The following is a 21,784-nucleotide window of genomic DNA, read 5'->3' as shown; positions in this document are numbered from 1 at the left end:
CACGTTGTGCTGGTTGTGCTCCTACAGGCTGCTCTCTGTTCTCCACCAATTGCGGTGAATTAGTTTTGCAGTCTCAGTTTGTTCTGGGTGCATCCATGTCATTTTCAGTCTGTGTGATGTATGACCTCGGCTGTTCGTGTTTCTGCAGCAAGTTGCAGTTGCTTCTGCTGTCTGATTCTCACCCTTTCTCCCTCCCTCACTTCAGGTAGTTTCCTTGTTCCGCCATTGTTTATCAATCTGCTCCATACATGTTGACACATTCTTGGCTTTAACAGACTCTTTGACACAGGTATTTTTGTTTTCAGCCTCTGGTGTGTTTCTGTGGCTTCTGCACTTGCCAGTTGTCATCTATTATCTAAAACAAGTTAATCAGGTACTCCATGCCTTGCAAAAATCAATGTTGGAGCTGTTATGATGTACATGCTTGTAAAACTACTTACTTTTGAAATCTCTGGATACTTAAGCAGTGCACACACAGAAGATATTCTGCATTACTGAAATGAAATACATCCATTCACACTTTTGACCACCCTCTCTCAGGGACTGGATGAGATATCGAAGGCTCCCATGAATTGTTTTTGTGTTTGTTGCACACAGATCATTTCTGCATTACTTCCTCGATTTGATTTGTCATTCCCTGCCTAAACAGGATATCTCAGGCTCATGCTTCACTCCTGACAATCCCCAAATATGCCTCTCTCATCGTCATAGGCACTGCCAGGTCTGAGTTTTTGAACACCAATTCTTCAGTGTGTCAAATGCTCTTTAAAAGTCCATTACTTCTGTATGTAGACTTTGAGGTAGTTTTGCATCTCTTTGTAATTGTTACGCATCTTATTTTGGGTTTGCGTCTCTTTTTTTTTTTGTCATTTTGTGTCTCTTTGAGTTAATTTTGTGGGTCTTTTTGTTGTTGTTGTGTGTTTCTTCCTGGTTGGTACATGTCAGTTTGACATTTGACATTTTGTAGGTTAAGGCCAGAGGGATGCTCTGACACTTTGCACCCCTGGGCCTGCACCTGGTAGGCCCGTCCAGCTTCCACGCCACTTGAGCTGGCATCCACTGACAGTGTGACAGGCTTGTCAACATATTAACACTGTTGTATCACTAACGAGATCGTTCAGTTGTGTGAAGCTCCTGCTGTGCTTCTCCTTACAGTCACTTCCTGGAAGGTGCAGACACTTCTGAGAGATTTTAGATGATGGTACTGCGCCATCAATCCCTTCTCAGCACATGCTGATTTCACTCAGTCTGATTTTGCATTTGTCTCTGTTTAGTTTCAAGTTTATGCCTCTCAGTTGATCTAGCAACTTCCTCAACCTGTTGTCATGTCACTCTCTGTCTTCGCCCCATTCAAGAATGTCATCCACCACATTAACAGCTCCTTCCAGTCCTTCCAGATGCTGGGAGAGGCAAATCTAAAACACTTCTGATGCTGATGAAACCCGAAACCAAAGTATTTTATACCTGTACCTGCCTAACAGTGAGCAAAAGTACAAAGTCTGGAGGTCTCGTCATCCGACTGGATTTTCCAGTAGCCTTGGTTTGCATCCACAACTGAGACTGTTCCAAGTCCTGCGGATCAAAACATATCCTGATCTTTATTGGTTTTACTATAGTCATCATGCTGCTGACCTACTCTGTGGGTTTTTTTATGCCGCCTGGGCTCGCCATCTGTTTTAGTTCCGTCTTTATGTCTTTTTTAAGAGCCACAGGGACCTCTGTGGGTGGATGTATCACTGGTGGAACTTTCAGGTTTACTTGAATATGGTGACCTCCATGAACACAGCCCAGTCCAGTGAAGAAATCCTCATATTTTCTCAAAATATCTGTCTCGATTTGTCATCCACTCCATACATCCTGTTAACCATCCCTAGTTAAGCACTAGGGAGTACTGCTCTTACACATTGCTTAATACTTTGAAGTCCAGATCATACTCTCAGTCCTTGTATTAGCATTTAACGGTTGTCTGCCCTATAGTGGCTTCTCTTTTTAGCCAAAGAAACCTCTAACTTAAAGCAGTTCTATTTTATTCAGTTTTGGGTGTGATGTTACAGTCAGCACCACTCCTGTGAGTGTCTGGTTATTTATTTTCAGTGTTTCTTTCCAGACATCTTTGTCTGTTGGCGCATCCACTTTGTCCAGCTTGGAAACATGACTCATTTCTGTTGCTTTCAGTACAATAGTTCCTTTGAACATGTCATCATAACTTGCTGTGTCACGTTCTATTCCTTGTACTTTCCGTCAGCCCTCTGTCTGTCCTCGGCTCATGCACATTTTTGCACAGTGGTTGGATCCACATCGTCCACAGCCTGCTTGTGGTTTCTCTTTCTTCGATTGTGCTTGTGGTCTCTCCTTTTTCCATTCGTTTTTTTGCTTGTCCTACCAAAAGAACAGACAGCATGTGGTAGACCAAGCAACGTTTACTTGTGCAACTGCAGTACATACTGAACAGCATAGGCAATGTTACAGCACAACCTAGTGTTAACTCCAGTACTTCAACACAACACATGACACTAAGTAAACCTTGGATTAACTGATCAATAAATAGACTAATTATTGCTCAAAAAATAGATTGAAGCTCTGTGAAATTCAAAACACCAAGAAATGATAAATAAAATATATCTTATGCCGCTACGCACAGATCATACATCCCTACTGAAGATTCTGAATAATAAAATTGTAATAATTTGGCCTTTTAAGCCACCAAAAGCTGATGAAAGATCTCAGCTGAAAGCATATGATTAATGAAATGTACTAATAGGCTACATAAAAATGCATTTTAGCAGCAAATATTTATAATGAGTATAGACCTTTAGACCAGCCTACCAAAAAGGGGGTATTCCCCAACACCAAACTTAAAGGACACATCATAGAAGTGTCTGATTTAATATTAGTTAAACCAGTTTCAGCATCTTAGCCAACGCAGCTGCTCAAAGACTGTAGGCCACATGGAGCACATCATTACAGGCCGATGCAGCTATTTAGAAGATGTGCAATTACAGCAACTATGTCATGTTTATATTTTAAGCTCCTTGTAGCATCACAAATTTGAGTTTTAGCACTCTTATTTTGGATCTGGGAGACAGTTAGCCGGGTTACTAATACTTTGGTACTGTTTTAGATCATAGGAATAGGAATAACCATAACGCATGATTTATCATTTTATTTTGAAGGGTATTACCGGAAGTTCTACACTAGCGGACTTGACGCTAATCCGGAAGTAGCACAAACATCGTCGAGAAGCGGGAAACATCAACAGCAGCTACGCAGTCGAAATGCCACGCAACTACCCACTCTGAGTTCTTGTTGTCAGTCGTCCGAGAGGAAGAAAAATAGTATGAAAGTGTTAATTACAGATAAAACACACACTCGTGACTCAAACCAGCAGTTAACGTTAGCTGCAGTTAGGTTTAAGCTAACGTTATCGTAGCTAGTTTTCTTCAACTAGCTAACAATTAGCTAGCAACAGCAATTACTGATAAATAACATTAGCTGATACGCCTGTGTGGAGACATGGGTTAGCTGGTTGGTTAACTGGCGTTGCTAGTAAACAAAGAAAGGAATATATTTATGTCAGTTAGTTTCCCTTTATAAACCTATCTGCAGCTCACTCTGAACCCAAAGGATAGTTTTTTATGGGTCGTGTTGTCAGTTGAATCTCCCATCACTATCGCTTCTCTGTAAAAGCTTACTTATTTTTGTGTGTTTGTTGGTTGTGTTTCTGTGTATCTGTGTGTGTGCGCCAGGTGTCATGTTTTCCCGCAGGTGGAGGTTCGGCTGGGACAGGTTCAGTGAGGTGGACCTGTTCACAGACCGCCATGAGGCCGATGCAGAGACCCTTTCCCAGGCCATCAGAGCTGCAGCGTCTGAGGAGCCGGACGCAGACAGCGTGCTGTTTGGACACATGAAAGGCACTGTGGTCGGCCTCAGATATTATACAGGGGTGGTGAGGATCAGTCACATTTATTCCTCTGGAGCACAGATTCACAAAGGAGACAAAACAGAGTTGCAACATACAACCATACTATATAGTGTGTCAGAAAAAAGTATGTCCCAACACATAGTCTGTTAAGGGCAGTATGACAATGATAATGGCAGTAAAATACCAGGATGTTCTACTACATCCACTCTGATTTTGCAGTATGCAAGACAGCATGCTTTTCTGGCTGTTCTGACCCACAATCCTCTGTGCAGCATGACAGCTTGACAGCTGATTGACAGCTGTCAGAAGTTGCAATGAGGAACGGCAGCACATTCAAGTAACTGATGACCAGTTGAACAGTAGTAATAGGAATATTAGTTGATTAAAGGTAGGGTCTGGAGGATTTTCCAGTTGCTGTTTGTAAACACACATTCAAATTTGGCCCCTCCTATCAGGCTCAACTCTCCTGGGTGTACGGAGCCCGGAGGTACGGAAGAAGGCTTCACAGAAGAGGTTCAGGCAAGGCGCGTGCTGGTGCACGCTCGGACACGCTCGGGCACGGCACCTACGCTCTCTCATTGGCTGGGGAACTCTCCGCCCAGAAGCGGTCCCAGCTCACAAAAACATCAAAATACAGTTAAAGGGCAGGAGCTCTGCAAACAGAGTCACCACCACACATGAGTAGAAGCCCATAGGTGATGATTAAGCAGGATTTCATTTGTATATGTCTATATTTTGTTTTGTTTGAAAATCCTCCAAATCCTACCTTTAAGTGAACATGATCATTATAAATATTACAAACAATATGACATAAAAAAGTAACAGTGACAGAAATGCAGATGTTATTTAGCTGCTGCAAATATAATATGTTAAAATCTACGATCTATGCACTTATAACTTTAAAGTTAAACTACATACATTGCACAGACACTCTAATTTCCAAGATAATGGATATAAAAGCAAGAGTGTTAAAGTTCAGGGCGTAATGTTATGAGAAAGTAGTATGTCCCAATTGTGCGCATACTGCATGCAATAGCACGTACTTTTTAAGAGAGCTGCAGTACCTACTAAAAGTAAAAAGGAAAAGTTTGCGACTCAGAACGCACCCATAGTACACATATAGACGAGGAAACTTTAGTTTGTAACTTTTAGTTTAGGATTTTCAATCAGCCAGCAATTAACAACTCAGCCACAAATGTCTTTACAAGTAGGAAAACAAAAAGCAAGTCCCAGGACTTTAACATTACTCATCAAATAGCATACACATACACAGCAATAGATACTGTTACTCAGACCATTACAGTTCACTATGCTTGAGGTACTTTAGCACAGGGCCCCAAATTCTGTAAAATATTTGAGTCTTATTAGAGAACCTTAACCTTTCTAAGTACAATACATTGATTAGCTCTCTTATCCACACATCATATGTCCTTGCCACACCCATACAAAATGCAATGGCCTGAGTTTCGTACATGTTTGCCAAAGGAAACACACACTCATGACACCTAGGACAGCGACAAGTAGGTTAGTTTCTCAGTTCCTCTCAAAGGCATTAGAGAAACATTCAAATGCACTCTTCCAGCAATCTGTCTTTGGAGCAATATAGCTGATGCACTGTTTTGATTTGCATCAGATTGTGTCTAGAGTAAACTGAACATTTATGCACACTGTTAAGACTCTTCTAAATCTAATTGTCTATCTCTTTACTCAGCTTACTCCCCTAATTCTGCTTAAAGGGCCAGTGTGTAATATTTGGCATGGTTTATTGTCAAATCTGAATCTGAATCTGAATATTCTACCCATTAATATGTTTATATAAGTGTATAATCGCTATAAAATAAGATTCGTTTGGTTTTCGTAGCCTTATAATTATGCTTTTATATATATGTGTATATATATATATATATATATATATCTCAAGGGCCTTGCTTTAGAGAGGTCGCCATCTTGCGCCGCCATGTATGTAAGGCAGCCCGGGCGGACAATCCAGCCAGCCAGAGAACGTGTTTCGCATGTATAAATAAACCAACAAAGACAGCGGGAGGAAGGAAGAAGGAGGAGGAAACAGCCGAGAGTGTTAGTAGTTTGTCGATGGAGAGTAGTGAAAAGTTTTTTTAGTTATAAAGTTTGCGAATGGACCACACTTACCACGCAACAGGAGAGAATGAACCCGAACCGTCATCTGCGAGGAAAAGAAGACGCAACTTCACTCCTTGTGATGCACTCTCTGCGGCGCTTTTCCTCCTGATGATATATCTCCCCAATGATGGTAGCACCGAATCCCATTCTGTGCAGCAAAATGGGAGCGGAGGATTCAGCCTCTCTTCTCACCCGCTCAGTGTACTCCGGCTCTCATCTGTGTACTCCAGCTCAAACAGGTATGGCTCTGGGTCTGTGTCCACAACAAGAAACTCTTCAAAATCGTGTTCAAACTCGTCCATTGCAGCTACTATAGTCCGGAGATATTGCTAGGCTAAATAAACAGCTGAGCCCTGTTTACAGGCTACGCTGTTAGTCAGTGTGCGGGCTGGAGATTGGTGGAGCAGAGAGGGGAGGGGGTACCCGCTAGGTACTGTAAACGAGTATGTCTGTATGAAGTGCGTGTGTTATGCCAGAAGAGTCAGAGTTTGGGACAGAGTCTTTTAACCGGAGTGTTACCGGAGTTTTTGGAGTGCTCAAATAAATGGGCCTTTTTCCTGAACGCTACTCTGGTCTCCTGCTTGAGAGGGATTCATTACAATATCGTAACATGGTTTAGATTTCTAAATAAACATTTACCTCGTCGCTAGATAGACCTACTGCTGAAAAACTCGTGTCTGCGCAAGGCTTTTTGTCCCTACGAGGCCACCGTCATTTACCCGACGGGAGGGGTGAGCGAGTGAGCCCTGCAATCTAGAATTTGACCACTGATGTCACTGTTTTCAACCCGTTTTACACACTGGCCCTTTAAGTGTATTTGTGTTGACATCAGACTACCTTTGTATTATGTGATAAACATAGGGAACTGCCCCCTGACTATGAGGAATAAAGTACATTGAGCAAGTTCAGTCGTTTGTGTTTTACTCTCTTTACAGGTGAATCGTGGGGAAATGGTTGGTTTAGTGCGACAGCCCCAGAACCCATACGACCGCAATGCAGTGATGGTCGCCAACATTTATGGCAACCAAGTGGGTCACATCAAGCGGGAGCTGGCAGCAGCTATGGCCCATGTCATGGACAACAATTTGGCCAAAGTAGAGGGGTGAGTAGAATGCTAATAGCATGTCATTGTGTTTCCTGGCTGACAGCTGGCATCTTAAGGATTGTTATTTTAGAAATCCTGCACTAACACCTACCTAATCTTGAATATAGGCATAAATGGCTGCTTTTGACAGCTTCTCTCCCAAAATATCTGCGTTTGAGTAGATTATTCATATCATATTTTCATTATTCATTGGTCTGCAGAGAAACTATGAGCTCAGTTCCACCGTGACTACACTGGGATAAAAACAGTGTGTGATTTTGTGTTTATATTGTTGTCTAATTGCTTTGTTAGGGTGGTACACTCTGGGACGAATAACGCCTTCAGCATGCCAGTCATGCTTTCCTTCTGGGGGAAGGAAGAGAACAAGAAGACAGTGATAGAACGCATGGCACGACACGGTTATAAACTGGCCCCAGGTGCAGTCAGTGTGACAGGTACAAACACTTCACCTATCCGATCTAAACTCACCTCCTGATGGGAAAACCTGTCACATTTAACAATGTAGTCAGCATTGTTGCATTAAAAGTGTCCGTTTTCAGTCAATGACTTTAACTTCACTGTTTATTTTGTGCATGTGATTTTAGGTACATCCCAGAATTCTTATAGTCAAGGAGTTTTTGCAGTACCACCTCAAAAAGGAGTGACCACCCTACTAACTGCAGAGCAGGTAATCTGCTTTTACTTATATAGTCAATGTGATATTTAACAGTACAGCATTTTTATTTTTTTTTATTTAAACCTTTATTTAACCAGGAAAACTGCTTGAGATCAGATGATCTCTTTTACGAGCATGGCCTTACCAAAATGGCAGCATTGAAGAAAAGAAAACACACACAAAGCAGGAAAGCACAGAAAGGAAAGAGAAAAAAAGAAAACACCCACAAGGTGGGTACTAAGATCGAGGGGGGGTTATAGGGACGCTGAGGAAGGAAGGTTTTAAAATCATTAATTGAAATGAAGCTCTGAAGCTTCAGAGTTTTTTGAAGTCCGTTCCAGGCTGAGGGAGTAGAGTACATGAATGCCCTCTTCCCAAACTCAGTGCGAGCTCTGGGAACTGAGGCAGATAGACAGTCCTGGGATCGCAAGCTGTAGGATTGTGTGTGAAAGTGAGGTATGTACAGTGGTATGAAGGTAGTAGTCCAATGATTGCTTTATAGATGAAGATGTACCAGTGGAGAAGCCTACCTTAGCATACAGAGTACAGTGATGGGTGTGTGATTTACAGCAAGTAATAAATCTCAGTACAACATGATAAGTAGCATCCAGCATGAGCAGTGAAGTGGAACAGGCATTCATATACAATACATCACCATAGTCTAGCAGTGGCAGAAACGTTGCAGCAACAAGCTTCTTTTTAGAGATAAAAGAAAAACACGATTTATTTCGAAAATAGAAGCCCAGCCTTACCTTTAGTTTCTTGACCAAATTTTCAATGTGTGGTTTAAAAGACAAGCTATCGTCTAAAATGAAGCCCAGGTATGACATTTACACAGCAGTCTTCTAACAATGTTGTTACACTGAAACAGCAAGAAGTGTCTAGGAAGCTCACATGTTTTGGATATTTCATGTAAAGCAGGTAATCGGGTATCAGTGGCTATATTCGTAAGCACCCCGTTGCATCTTATCTAGCTAGCGGCTTCTCTCTGAATTAGCAGCAGAGTATGCCAGCTGCTGTGAGTACCAACCGTAAATATTTAAGGCAACATTTAGCCAGCGCAAAATTGATGAAACATCGGCCACTGCTATACGTTGCAGATGCAGATGGCAGTCAGTAAGGTGAATATTGGCCGATGCAGATATTGAGCCCATAAATCTGTGCATGTGTACATGTCATGATGATACAGTTGCAGTTGTATATCCCTTCTTTCAGCTGAAGAATGCGTTTGACAACCTCTTTGATGACCTGATGGAGAGTAAGGAAGGAGAGAAACAAGAAGCAGAGGTATTTTATCTGTTTATCTGTTTGTGGTCAGCGTTTTGTTTTATTTTGTAGTTCTTAGTTGTGTCTTTCTTCCTTTATGTTTTTGGAGAAACTGCTTCTCACCTCTGTGCTGTCGTTTTTTTGCACCCTGAAATAGCTGCTGTTATAGTAGTTGTTGCGTGAATGTGAACATGCAGCTCTTTTCCTCTGCAGTCTGTGGGCACTCCTCTCCTGCTTCACCAGAGGCAGGCGCTGTCCTGGATGTGCGCTCGAGAAAACAAATCTACGCTGCCACCTTTTTGGGAGAAGAGAGGTGAGCTCTACTACAACACTGTCACGTGTTTCTCTGCCAAAGAGATACCAGAGAGAGTTCGTGGGGGAATACTGGCAGATGACATGGGGCTGGTGAGTGACACGCCCTGTTATGTGATGTGATGTGATATAAGTGCAGTTGAAAATTATGTTTATGGGTGAATTACAGTTTTGTTTATACATTAACATTTATTACATTAATGTTGAAAATGAGGCATTTAATGTTAACTTCAAAATTCAGGGAATATAGAACTTCACCTGTCAAATCATCCAAACAGACGTGAATCAACAATAAACCCCTCGTTTGTGTTTTCCAGGGAAAAACTCTGACGACCATAGCGCTGATTCTCACCAACTTTCACAATGGGAAGCCTTTGCCTGTGGAGAAATGTGTAAGTGAATGTTTTCTGCCACTGAGTACTTATGTTATGGTGCCAAATTTTGGTAACTGAGAGAGCACCTGGGTGAGAATGCCAGCTTTAGACAAGAGGTAGAAGTGCTTTAGTCAGGACACAGACGAACGAGCAAGCCGGCTGCTCTGTCGGCTTCCCAGCAAGCCAAAACTATGGCTACAGTGCCTATCTGCTATGATCATTTTGCTGTCTGGTCTATTTTCTTTTCTATAAATTATTTTAATAATCGCCTAGTATCACTGCTGGAAAAGCACACACATGCACACGCACACACACACACACACACACACACAGAAACAGACAGACAGAGACAGAAGACTAGCTCTATGTGTAATTAGAAAAGAGTAGAAGAGCAGAAATGCGTTTTTGTCAACTGCGGCACCCCTGCAGCTTGTTCAAAAATATTATTTTTGCTGTAACAGAGAAAGTAACGTATTGTAAAAAGGTACCGTTGGGTGCTGGTACTCAATCCCAGGTGCTGGAACTCATACTGGTTTGAATATGAATCGTACCCAACCCTAAATCGGAGTTAGCCTGGAAATCCAGACCCAAATCTAGAAAGATTTAGGGTCTGGCTATGAGTAATGCAAATGGCCCAACTCGAGGGGTGGCACCAAGCATGCATTTGTAAATATCACTGCACGCAATTGGATAACACTACGACCGATCAGAACAATTCACGGGGTGACATATACGCTGAGCTACCAGCGGAGCTAACTGGTAGATTAGACTCTTGCCGTATCCGGTCGGCAAAACAGCAGAAACGTCCTTCTTGCAAAGGAAAGGCTCAAGTGCCGTCTTCTGTTCCTCTTTTAGAGAAAAAGCCAAGTCTAACTTGTTCATTGTAGCGGCCAAAGCCGTTTCAAACAACTGGTGTTCATCTGTAGCCATCTTGCAATGTTTACTGACTGATTCCGGACTTCGGCGTCGCAGCGCTGTTGTCATCTGTTTAGCTCGCCTCTGGCCCGCCTATATCAGATACACCGATGTGATTGGTGCAGCTCGGCTCCAACGGCATGGGTAATGACCATCATTACTGATTGCCAGAGTGACTCGCTGAGCAAATTCAAATTGTGCTCTCGCGACAACTCTGGATTTCCAGGGTAAATCTGAGTGACTTGTGTCATTAAATCTTCCTTTACATGTATGCAGGAGGAGCAGTCTTCACCTATCAAAGCCAAAACGAAACCAAAGATGGCCTCCAAACTGGAAGGTACTCTCAACTTTCAATAAGTTACGTTCAGTTATCTCGTTGTGAGTGTGTGTGCAACCAAGAAAAATGAAAAAGAACACTAAGAGGAGAGATGATGTTTCTTTGTTTCAGGAAGCAGCAGTACAGGCGACAGAGCAGGAGTGAGTGATGCAGCAGCTGGCTCTCAGTGCTCAGACCTGTAAGTGTGATATGATTTTATTTGGCATGGTCAGATAGATCATATTTTTTATTATCTCTTACATAATTTAAGCGTGTGTAAAGGTAATGCAGTGTACTGCATCTGGACATTATTTCCACACGTTAGTCATACCGGGTGTGCTTTGTGTGGGTCAGTCCTCAGATGGAGGTGATCTGTGCTGATTCGGCAGACGTAGTGGAGATAGTGGACAAGCCAGATAAAAGTAAGAATTGATTGTCATCTTCATATATATTTCCTTTTATGTTGGTTCACACCGTTTGCTTGTTTTTGTCACCTTTCTTGGATGATATGGCTTACATAAATTTGTATCTGACTTCTCAACTTACAGGTTCGAGCAAAGGAAAGACGAAAGCTACCAAGCGCAAGCCCAGTAAAGGTACAAGCCCAGTAAACTCTCTTTATTTGTGCGCTACAATATGAGCGTGTTAAAGGATACATGCTTTTGTTATTTGGCTTGCAAAACATCATAATCATTATTCCCCTTTAACTTGATTTTTAATCTGCGTGTTTGCTGTGCAGAGGCCCCAGTATTGCTGGATGATCTGGACTTTGCTGCAGCACTGGGTGGTGGAGCATCAGATACCGGCTTCAAGAAGAAGAAAACTGCCAAAAAGGCCACTCCCACACCGAGTGAGTTTCACATACTGTATTATTTTGGAGGCGATAAAAAGAAAAGTTGCACTGATATTGGAGATATTTGTGTACCTTTTTTGTACGTGCAGGTGCGGAATCATCCATTCCTGCAAGTGCAGATGACTTGTCAGCGAGAACAACTCTCATCATCTGCCCGCTCTCTGTAATCAGCAACTGGCTGGTAGGAATACAGCCTTACACAATAACACACACACACACAACAAGACGCTTTCTGTCATTAAACTTCATTTACATAGTCATGCTGATTAGCTTAGTGATATGTAGCTGACACCACAGTGCCCCGAAGAACTGCAAATGAAAGACCAACATATGATCAGTACTGTCAAAAAGGCTATTTTTATATGCTGTAGGGAAGCGTGCTATGTTGACAGAGATGCCACAGCCAATGCTACCTTTTCATTCCTAAGGCACGTGTCATGTTTTCTCACTTTGTCCTTTGTGTGTGTACAGGATCAGTTTGAGCAGCATGTGCGTTCTGACGTGAAGTTAAATGTGTATCTGTATTACGGCCCGGAGCGCAACAGGAGCAAGACCTTTCTGTCCTCCCAGGATGTGGTGATCACAACCTACAACATCCTCTCTGCTGACTTTGGGGTGAGTGGAGACAGGTCACGTGTATATTTGTAGCTCACAATGAAAGCCCTAGACGTATACCCTGCATAACTGTCTGTCCGTCCATCCGTCCGTCCATCCATCCATCCATCCATCCATTTTCATCCGGTTATCTGGGGCTGGGTCAAAGCACCCCAGACGTCCCTCTCCCCAGCAACGCTTTCCAGCTCCTCCTGGGGGACTCCAAGGCGTTCCCAGGCCAGATGAGACATATAATCCCTCCAGCGTGTTCTGGGTCTGCCCCGGGGCCTCCTACCAGTGGGACGTGCCTGGAACACCTCTGACAGGAGGCACCCAGGAGGCATCCTGATCAGATGCCAGAATCACCTCAACTGGCCCGTTTCAACGTGAAGGAGCAGCAGCTCTACTCTGAGCTCTTTCCGGAAGTCCGAGTTCCTCCCCCTTTCACTTAGGCTGAGCCCAGCCACCCCACAGAGGAAACTTATTTCAGCCGCTTGTATCGGCGATCTCATTCTTTCGGTCACTACCCAGAGCTCATGACCATAGGTGAGGGTTGGGACATAGATGGACCAGTAACTCAAAAGCTTTGGCTTCTGGCTCAGCTCCCTCTTCACCTCAACAGTGCGGCGCAGCGCCCACATCACTGCAGATTCTACATTAAACTGCCGATCCATCTCATGCCATTGATATGGTGGTGCAGAGTGTGCATTTCATTTTATTTACTGAGAAGCAAAATCCTCTTAATGGCAGTAAATAAATGTTTCCTGAACCTGGATTGTATGTTTAATTTGTCGGTATTCCTTTTAATAAATAAGTAGCTTCTCTTTTAATACCAAATGTTTGTCTCCTTTTAGAATAAAAGTCCCCTCCATGGGATCAATTGGCTGAGGGTCGTGCTGGACGAAGGGCACATTGTAAGAAACCCTAATGCACAGATGAGTAAGGCCGTGCTCGAACTAAAAGCTCAGCGGCGCTGGATTTTGTCAGGTATACCTGCACTTGAACACACACGCACACACACAGATAATCCGACATATGAAAACACAAACGTGCTTGGGCTGGGCAGTAATTTGTTATTGTTTGTTGTGTCTCCATATAGTCATGTTTCACAATTGATGTCTAAATAAAACAGATTTTTTTTTGTACTTTTTAAAAATTTGTTAATATGTCGTTGTTTTTTTTATAAAATACAAAAACATTTTAACTTAATGAAAATATTGTAATGTGTCAATATATTGAGATAATATCACCATAGCGTCCACTGTGAGTTGTGAAGTACACACAGCTACAGTCCCATTATTAGGACAGTTGTCAAAAATTTGTGTGTGCTTCTTTTTTCATACCTCCAGGTACTCCTATCCAGAACGGTGTGAAGGACCTGTGGATGCTGCTGGCCTTCCTGCGCCTGAAGCCCTTCGATGTGAGAGACTGGTGGAATCGAGTGATCCAGAGACCCGTCACTCAGGGAGTCAGGGCTGGCCTGCAGTGAGTGCTCACAGATGGCATTATATTACACTGCTGTAAAGTAGTAATAACTCCAGAGGGCGCTCTTCCAGAGGCTTCCCCCTTTTTTCCTTTTAAAGGTCTTGGGAGTTTTCCCTTTATCCAAATCAAGGGTCTAAAGTCTGAGGCTAGGGGTGCACCTATTTTGAAATTCTGAATTAAGTAATTAAGCCCTTCATTACACAACCTTTGAATGAGCTTAAATTCAGTTATACAAATTAATGAAACAACCTTCAATATAATCTTTCACATGAAGAACAGCTTTATAAAAAATGCTTCAAAGGCCGTTTTACAATTTATATCACAATTTCCTCTGTAACCTCTGTAGATGTTTATACAAACAAATGTCTCCTTCAGACAGCTAAGTTTCTTGTTTAAAACTGCATTTTACAAGCACATGAGAATGTTGTAATTTGCCTTCACCTAATTTTTACTGAATAGAGCTTGAACCATCATAATGTACAGCAATGTACCCTCCGCTGCGAGGGTCATAAGGACAGAGGGATGTCGTATGCTGTAAAGCCCTGTGAGGCAAATTGTGATTTGTGATATTGGGCTGTATAAATAAAATTGATTGAAATTGAACTCAACGCAACCACCACAAGCAGGTAGTTGCGGTGACCAGCTGCTAACAGCTAACGTTAATTAGCTTTCCTGCTGATTTCAACACAGATTAGTTGTTCATAATGCAGCATTATCAGGGAAACAATAGGGTGCATCCTCTGACACGACAATAGTTAGTTTACTACGTCCCTTCGTCCTGGGGGCATCCCAGGGAAGATCTCTGTTTATCCAAAACATTTTTTCTATTGTCCCTCGGGATGACAGGACGCCAGCTGCTACTCGCCATCTCATTACACAACAGTGAGGCCACAGAGCCCATTTGCCAAACAGTATTCTGTTGTACCTTCTCATTAATTTATGTTTGTGGCCGTTAGTCTTAAGCCTGCTTTTTAGCCTGTGGAAAATTGATGTGACACAACAGGGAAACATCGGCCACTGCCGCTGTGGATGTTTTTTGTCTATAGGCCACTGGCAGTCAACAAGGCAAATAACGTGTGATACCAATGTTGACCTGATGAATTGGTGCGCCCCTAACTGAGAGTGTAAAATGCCATAGAGATACCAAAGCCCAGTTAGGCAAATTTATACAGTGTGTAATTAAATTAAATTAATTAAATTGGACTTGACTTGTTCTCTGAAAAAGTAAACCAGTTTCTGGAGATAGTGATTAATTATTTGCCTTTTGTTGTTCTTGGCAGTTAATTAACAAACAGAATTGGTTTATAATCCTCAGGGACAGTGCTGACTGCATACACTTGACTTCTTTCGGGCATTTTTTTTTCAATTTAGATGGTAGAAAATCTAATAGGACACAGTAAAAGGAATTAATATTATCAGTCATCGAAGTTGTGACACTTAAATGTCAACCTACAGTTGATTATGTCGGACCAGTTTGCTATTTTAAAGTAACTAAATGTGCTTGCAAGCTATGTTGAGTCCCCAGTGTTGCATCCTGAGTGAGAACTGGATGAAAGTACTTTTAGGATACTCCTGATAATGAGATAACTCAGGCGATACTGTGCACAGGAACCTTCAGACCCTGGTGAAGTGCATCACCCTGCGGCGGACCAAGAACAGTGAGCTGAATGGCCGCCCTCTGGTGTCTCTGCCTGAGAAGACAGTGTGTGTGGAACAGGTCGAGCTGAGCCAGTCAGAGAGAGACGAGTATGAGCTGGCACGAAATGAGGGAAGAAAAACCATCCGCAGGTACGCTTCAGTGTGTGTGAATAATAAATCAACAACATGAGACCATTTTTACAGAACATACAGCTTTTGATTGATGTTTTATTCGATGTTAACCGGACGTTCAGCTTCATACTGTTGCATGTTGCTGTATTTTGTTAAGCTGTCTTATCTGTGCTTGTGTAGATACGTAGCTGAAGGGTCAGTCTTAAGGAATTATGCTGATGTGCTGGCCATCCTGATGAGGCTTCGACAACACTGCTGCCACCCTGACCTGCTGGCAAAAACATCCTCAGACCTGGGTAAGACCTATCATGTGTTATGAGACTGTGTAATAACTGACTAATGTTAAGTGTTAATGTCCACATGTCTGCTGTGAAAAAGGTCTTTTGTATTGCCATAATGTACTGAGAGCATTTTCTCTTCAGCCCTCACAGTCCTGAGAGAAGGTGCTAGAAACATTCCTCAGAGACTTTAGTCCATATTGACATGACAGCATCACACAGTTGCTGCAGATTTGTCGGCTGCACATCCATGATGCGAGTCTTCCGTTCCACCACATCAAAGGTGCTCAGTGTAGACGACAGTGAACTCATTGTCATGTTCAAGAAACCAGTTTGAGATGATTTGAGCTTTGTGACATGGTGCGTTATCCTGCTGGAAGTAGCCATCAGAAGATGGGTACACTGTGGTCATGAAGGGATGGACACGGTCAGCAACAATGCTCAGGTAGGCTGTGGTGTTTAAACCATGCTCAGTTGGTACTAAGGGGCCCAAAGTGTGCCAAGAAAATATCCCCCACACCATTACACCACCACCACCAGCCTGAACTGCTGATACAAGGCGGGATGGATCCAAAGGGATCCATGGATCCATGCTTTCATGTTGTTTATGACCCTACCATCTGAATGTCGCAGCAGAAATCCAGACTCATCAGACCAGGCAACGTTTTCTGATCTTCTTGCTTAAGGAAGATTTTTTGTCTCTGTGTTCATTTTCACATCTAAGTGTATCAAATATTTTGTGTGTAGGTGCTGCAGCGACACCTGCAGAGCTGCGGGAGCGTCTAATAGAGAAGCTGCGGTTGGTGTTGGCCAGCGGCTCTGACGAGGAGTGCTCTGTGTGTCTGGATTCAGTGCGTCTGCCCGTCATTACACACTGTGCGCACGTTTACTGCCGGCCCTGCATCGCCCAGGTTATCAGCTCTCAGCAGGTACGTGTGCCCCTCTCAGCAGACAGCAGTGGTTTGTAATTGAATTGTCACTTGACAGCTAACTAAAAAGGAATGTTTTTACGACTGTGTAATCAATTATTCAGCTGCTAATCAATACTAGTCTGTCTTTTCTCTGTGCTCTCTTTGTGTGTGTATCCCATCATAGGAAACAGCACGCTGTCCTCTCTGTCGAAGTGAGATCAAGACCAGCGAGCTCGTGGAGTTTCCACAGGAGGAAGTGGAGGAGGAGACCAGTGCAAACTCTAAGTGGAGGACAAGCTCCAAGGTATGCTGCACATACTGAAGCTGTTGAATTAACAGGGGGATAAAAATTATAAAAACACTGTAAAGACCACTAAAAAATGCAGAACACTATATTTCAAACCTTAAATGGAAATTTGCCAGGTTGGACTGTTGCCAGTGTTCTGCTGTTGTGCAAAATCTTTCATTTTAAGTTGCCTACAAATCATTTTATTCTGTTACATTCAAACCTTCAACATTCTTAGCATTATATGACAAAATATTTGCCATATTTACACAGTGTTACATGTAATTAATGCAGGAAATGATTGACTTTATTTTATTAATTTGGATTTGTTTGTGGTCTATATTGTGCCATCTTTAAAATCACACTTCACAATGGAAGATGACATGTTCAAGTCTCTCAAAAGGTCTTCTTTAGCAGCGTGACAGTGATGGAAAATGGGCTTGTATGCCGCCATGTGAGAACAGTGTTGTTCCTCCTTTTGATGTGTTTTGTTTCTGCAGGTGCAGGCGCTGATGGGAAACCTGCTCAGGCTGAGACATGAAGACAGCAGCATTAAATGTTTGGTCGTCTCGCAGTTCACACGCTTCCTCACCATACTGGAGACTCCGCTCAGGTAAAACACAGATTCAAAGTTGATGTGCAGGATTTTTAAAGGTATGAGGCCCTGATCACACAGAAAGCATTTTAGCAGTTGGAGGCGGCTTTTTGTACTTGTTTTTAATGAGAATGAAGCTTTTTGCTCGTTGTTTTTTGCGTTGCTTCTCGCCTCATGTTTCTGCACTCTAGATTTGGAAAAGAGTGGAAAAATGGCCCATGTCATCTCTTTTTTTGTCATCTTGTTGTCTGCTGCGGTGGTCACGACAACAAGTTTACAGTTGGTAAACAATGGAGGCGAAACTGGTGGTAGCAGTTGCTGGATACCGAGAGCTATACGGCCTGACGATAGACAGCAGGTTGAGTCATCCTAATATATGCCTGGAAACGGCCATCATCGAGGGGAAGCTCCCGGACCAACTGGTGGTACTCCCCATGATCCACCCTCTTTTTTAGGGTCTCATGTATCCACACAGATCTCTGTTTCCCTGTGCCCAACAAACTGTTTACTGACAGCCTCTCACCCTCAACCAGAGCTACAGCAAGTACCCCCTGCCTGAACATTTGAGGAACTAGATACTAATTACTGGGTGAAAAAAACAGTAGATTGATTCCATGGGAAAGTTAGTGTATGGAGGTGATGGGATGGCAGTGCGGTGTGCCTCGCATTTTGCAACCTGCAAAATGTTTTCTGTGTGATCGGGGCCTAAGTGGATATTAAAGCTGTAAAGAGCTCTCATTACTGCTTAAATTTTTACAACAGCTTTGGTGGATGTTTAGTTTATTGGGTTTCCCATTTATCGCATTTCATAATGACTTTGTGTCTGAAAGTGGAACACATAAACAGATGCATTTGTGGCTGTGTTTGTTCATGTGGGGCTCCCCAATAACTTCTGTTCACCTTTTTCCTTTTGTTCTAAGTCTAGATATTTACACCTGTCACCCAAGTCTGAAGATGTCTTTCATGTTATTTTATGACTTTTCTCTGTCCTCTTTTCTCTTCACTAGAGAGCATGGTTTCAGTTTTCTGCGTTTAGATGGCACCATGAGCCAGAAGAAGAGGACCCAGGTCATCCAGGAGTTTCAGAGCTCTGCAGCCGACAGCCCCTCCATCATGCTTCTGTCACTCAAAGCCGGAGGGGTGGGGCTTAACTTGACGGCCGCCTCTAGAGTTTTTCTCATGGACCCTGTAAGTATTGTGTTTGTCATGAAACATTCACAAATTTAACCACAGTGTAACAGATTGTGCAGGCTTAAGGGATTTTGCAGAAAGTTGCATACAATAGTTTGTTAGCTGATTAGCTGTATTGCTACATACAGTACATTGTTACTTTTCATACTTTCCTGTTAACAAAAAATTAAAATGGAAAAGAGGGGGGGACAGAGAAGCAAAGCAGAAGCATTTTTTCATACAGCAAACGCCATATATGGCTTTTGAGTAACTATTATGTTGGCCTTCATCTGCTAGCTAAAGTGGTCACAAGAAAGCCTGCAGATGAAATCAAAAATGGAAAAATAGAGTGAGATGTTAAATGATAAAATGTTTTCAGGAAAAATAATCTGAGCTGCATGTGAACTTGGAATTAACTGTGTGTTTCAGGCCTGGAATCCTGCTACTGAGGACCAGTGTATTGACCGCTGCCACCGTTTGGGACAGACAAGGAAGGTCTTTGTCACCAAGGTCAGAAAACTATTACAAACCATATTTGTGCTGTTGTGTCAGGGTCTGCAGTTTCATGTCTGCGGCAAGGTATTATATCTTTCCTAGCAGATCCATTTTACACTGAAGAAAACTGTTTTTACCGTATGTTGTAGTGATGCGCTGGTCAGGGTTTTTGTAAGACCTGCACCAGCCCAGCCTGCAAATTTATCCTTTAATCAACCACTAAAACCTGACCTGCAAACCGTTAACTTTACTCATTACAGCTGCACAGTTGTCAGGACTGAGTAGTGAGATAAGGACAGTTATAATGCCACAGCTGTTGAAATGTCCTAACCAGCTGTGAGCGACGCTGCACGCTGTTTTGAGCTGAACCTTTTGTCAGAAAGCTCCTCAATTGACAGCTGATTTGAAAGGCTTACATGAGGAATATACAATACCTCCTCACTTTACTACAACAACCTGAGAAAGATGGCAGCTGGCAGGAGGGAGATCACCAGGGAGCAGAAAGTTTCTGGTAAGGTAAATTACCATTTTAACAACCTACCAGCTGTTGACTGTATTGTGTGTCACTAACAGTTTTCTGTTTAAAAAGTGGAAACGTAGGAAGATAGCAAGTATTCACCCATCTTAAGTGGTGATGTCTCTAGTCTGATCTCGAGCACGTAGCTGATAGGTACATGCTTTGTTTACATGACATGACAGAAGTGCAGATTTAGTGTGGACAGAGAGTGTGCTCACTTGCTGTTAGGACACGTTACGCCTTTGTGTTCTCAGAGGGAAATATTTTTACCCAACATTATGATCTTCCTGGTCAAATCTGTGTAACAAACACCCTGAATGCAGCAGCGCTGACGGTAAAGCTGCTTGCTGTGTGTATTGTAGAGAGGCTGAAGAAGAGGGAGGAAGCGTAGGTGGAAGGTGGACTATTGCAGAGTGTTTCTGTAAGTTATTAATTTACTCAAAACACTGCTTTATCACTTTATGACCCGCCCGTCTTAAACACGCAATATTTTCTACTAAGGTTACCCGAAACCCGTGGGTTGTGGGTCGACTCGCGCATCACTAGTATGTTGTCACCAAGACAAATGTCCAAGCACCTGCTGTATGAAGTGATTCCTTTATGTGTATATTCTTAGGCGACAAGCTATTTGGATTGCCTAACACATGAGAAAATCACTGGCTGTAATATTTTGCTTGTATCTGTAATTTTATTTTGTGTGTCTGTCGCTGCAGTTCATTGTCAAAAACTCGGTGGAGGAGAACATGGTGAAGATCCAGAGGCAGAAGCAGGACCTGGTGGAGAAGGCTTTTGGCTCGTCAAACGCTAAAAGGGAAACCTCTCGTATTGATGACATCAAAGCTCTGATGGAGCTGTAGATGTCTGACAATGGGCCTGAATGGAGGTGTTAACATGGGAACAACACAATGAAACTGGGTGAGACAGTTGAAGTTAAACACAGTTCACATCTGAAGGGCTGCAGATTTTTTGCACATGGTCATATTTCAAAAGAGTTGTGCTTTTATAGCTTATTATTAATGTTCTGAAATTGTTTTATTTCTGCCTCTGTTTAACGGTTTTAGCTTTGATACCAATTCAGTTACAGGATGCACCACATGGCAAGATTTCATTTTTGTTCATTTCTGATACGGAGGAGCTGTTTGTGTCGGTCAGAGCTGTACTAATGCTTCAATGTGCCTGATTCAGTCCAAAGTTAAAACCCTGCGATGAAGACCGAGTAGAAATACTCGCCTCTGTAGTAGCAGATTCACTTGTCAATGAGCAAAATTTAACATTTGTGAAGATTCAGATGTGTTATATGTTGTTTTTTTGCCATATCTGGATTCAATAAATGCAGACTACTGGTATTGTACATTTGTTGCTACTGTATTTAACCAGACACAGCAGTGTTCACAACTAATGTGTTTTGTTTCAGCCAAAAATATAAAATTAAAGGGAAACATCTGTCTACGACACAAGTGTGCATCTGATTAGATCAATTTGTCAATTCTGATAATTAGTGTTTAAAGAGTTTTAAAGGCATTGAATTCATAGGTCGTAATTGGTGTCAAAGTGTCTTAAATCAGTCTTTCAAAAACATTTATTTTTTTTTTTTAACAACTTACCAAATTCCTCTTGCAATGACATCACGCAGATGGAAACAACACTCTTTGAGTATTTTGTATTTATCATGGGTTAGACAAAGCAAGAACTTGTGTCCACCATTTTTCACTGTTTTGTGACATGTCATAAACTGAACAATTAATTGTTGACATATATCTAATCCACTAGTTCCCAACCTGGGGATCCTGACCTCCACTAGGGGTCACCAAAGCTTCATGGGAGGT

The 21,784-nt window shown here is 42.4% G+C and overlaps 1 protein-coding gene across 2 annotated transcripts; it reads left to right on the top strand.

Annotated features, from left to right (window-relative positions):
• The first annotated feature begins 3,208 nt into the window (after nucleotides 1-3,208).
• hltf (helicase-like transcription factor) lies at nucleotides 3,209-21,402 on the top strand. 2 transcript variants are annotated; one of them, XM_049596486.1, is made up of 26 exons: nucleotides 3,209-3,335; nucleotides 3,747-3,946; nucleotides 6,997-7,163; nucleotides 7,458-7,600; nucleotides 7,751-7,833; nucleotides 7,920-8,051; nucleotides 9,037-9,108; nucleotides 9,301-9,492; nucleotides 9,717-9,791; nucleotides 10,965-11,025; nucleotides 11,137-11,203; nucleotides 11,359-11,426; nucleotides 11,553-11,600; nucleotides 11,744-11,854; nucleotides 11,947-12,038; nucleotides 12,329-12,472; nucleotides 13,306-13,438; nucleotides 13,801-13,936; nucleotides 15,545-15,724; nucleotides 15,887-16,002; nucleotides 16,732-16,913; nucleotides 17,080-17,199; nucleotides 17,682-17,794; nucleotides 18,784-18,964; nucleotides 19,376-19,456; nucleotides 20,672-21,402. In XM_049596486.1, exons 2-26 carry the CDS (start codon nucleotides 3,752-3,754, stop codon nucleotides 20,813-20,815), a joined length of 3,036 nt encoding a protein of 1,011 aa, XP_049452443.1. In that variant the 5' UTR covers nucleotides 3,209-3,335; nucleotides 3,747-3,751; the 3' UTR covers nucleotides 20,816-21,402. The 2 variants fall into 2 exon arrangements, with proteins under 2 accessions (XP_049452443.1, XP_049452444.1); XM_049596487.1 differs by lacking the exon at nucleotides 7,920-8,051.
• The last annotated feature ends 382 nt before the right edge of the window (nucleotides 21,403-21,784 follow it).

The sequence above is a fragment of the Epinephelus fuscoguttatus genome, linkage group LG14 (assembly GCF_011397635.1).
Source record: "Epinephelus fuscoguttatus linkage group LG14, E.fuscoguttatus.final_Chr_v1".
In the NCBI taxonomy this organism is placed as follows: Eukaryota; Metazoa; Chordata; class Actinopteri; order Perciformes; family Serranidae; genus Epinephelus; species Epinephelus fuscoguttatus.
This window is presented reverse-complemented; position numbering and strand designations above follow the sequence as displayed.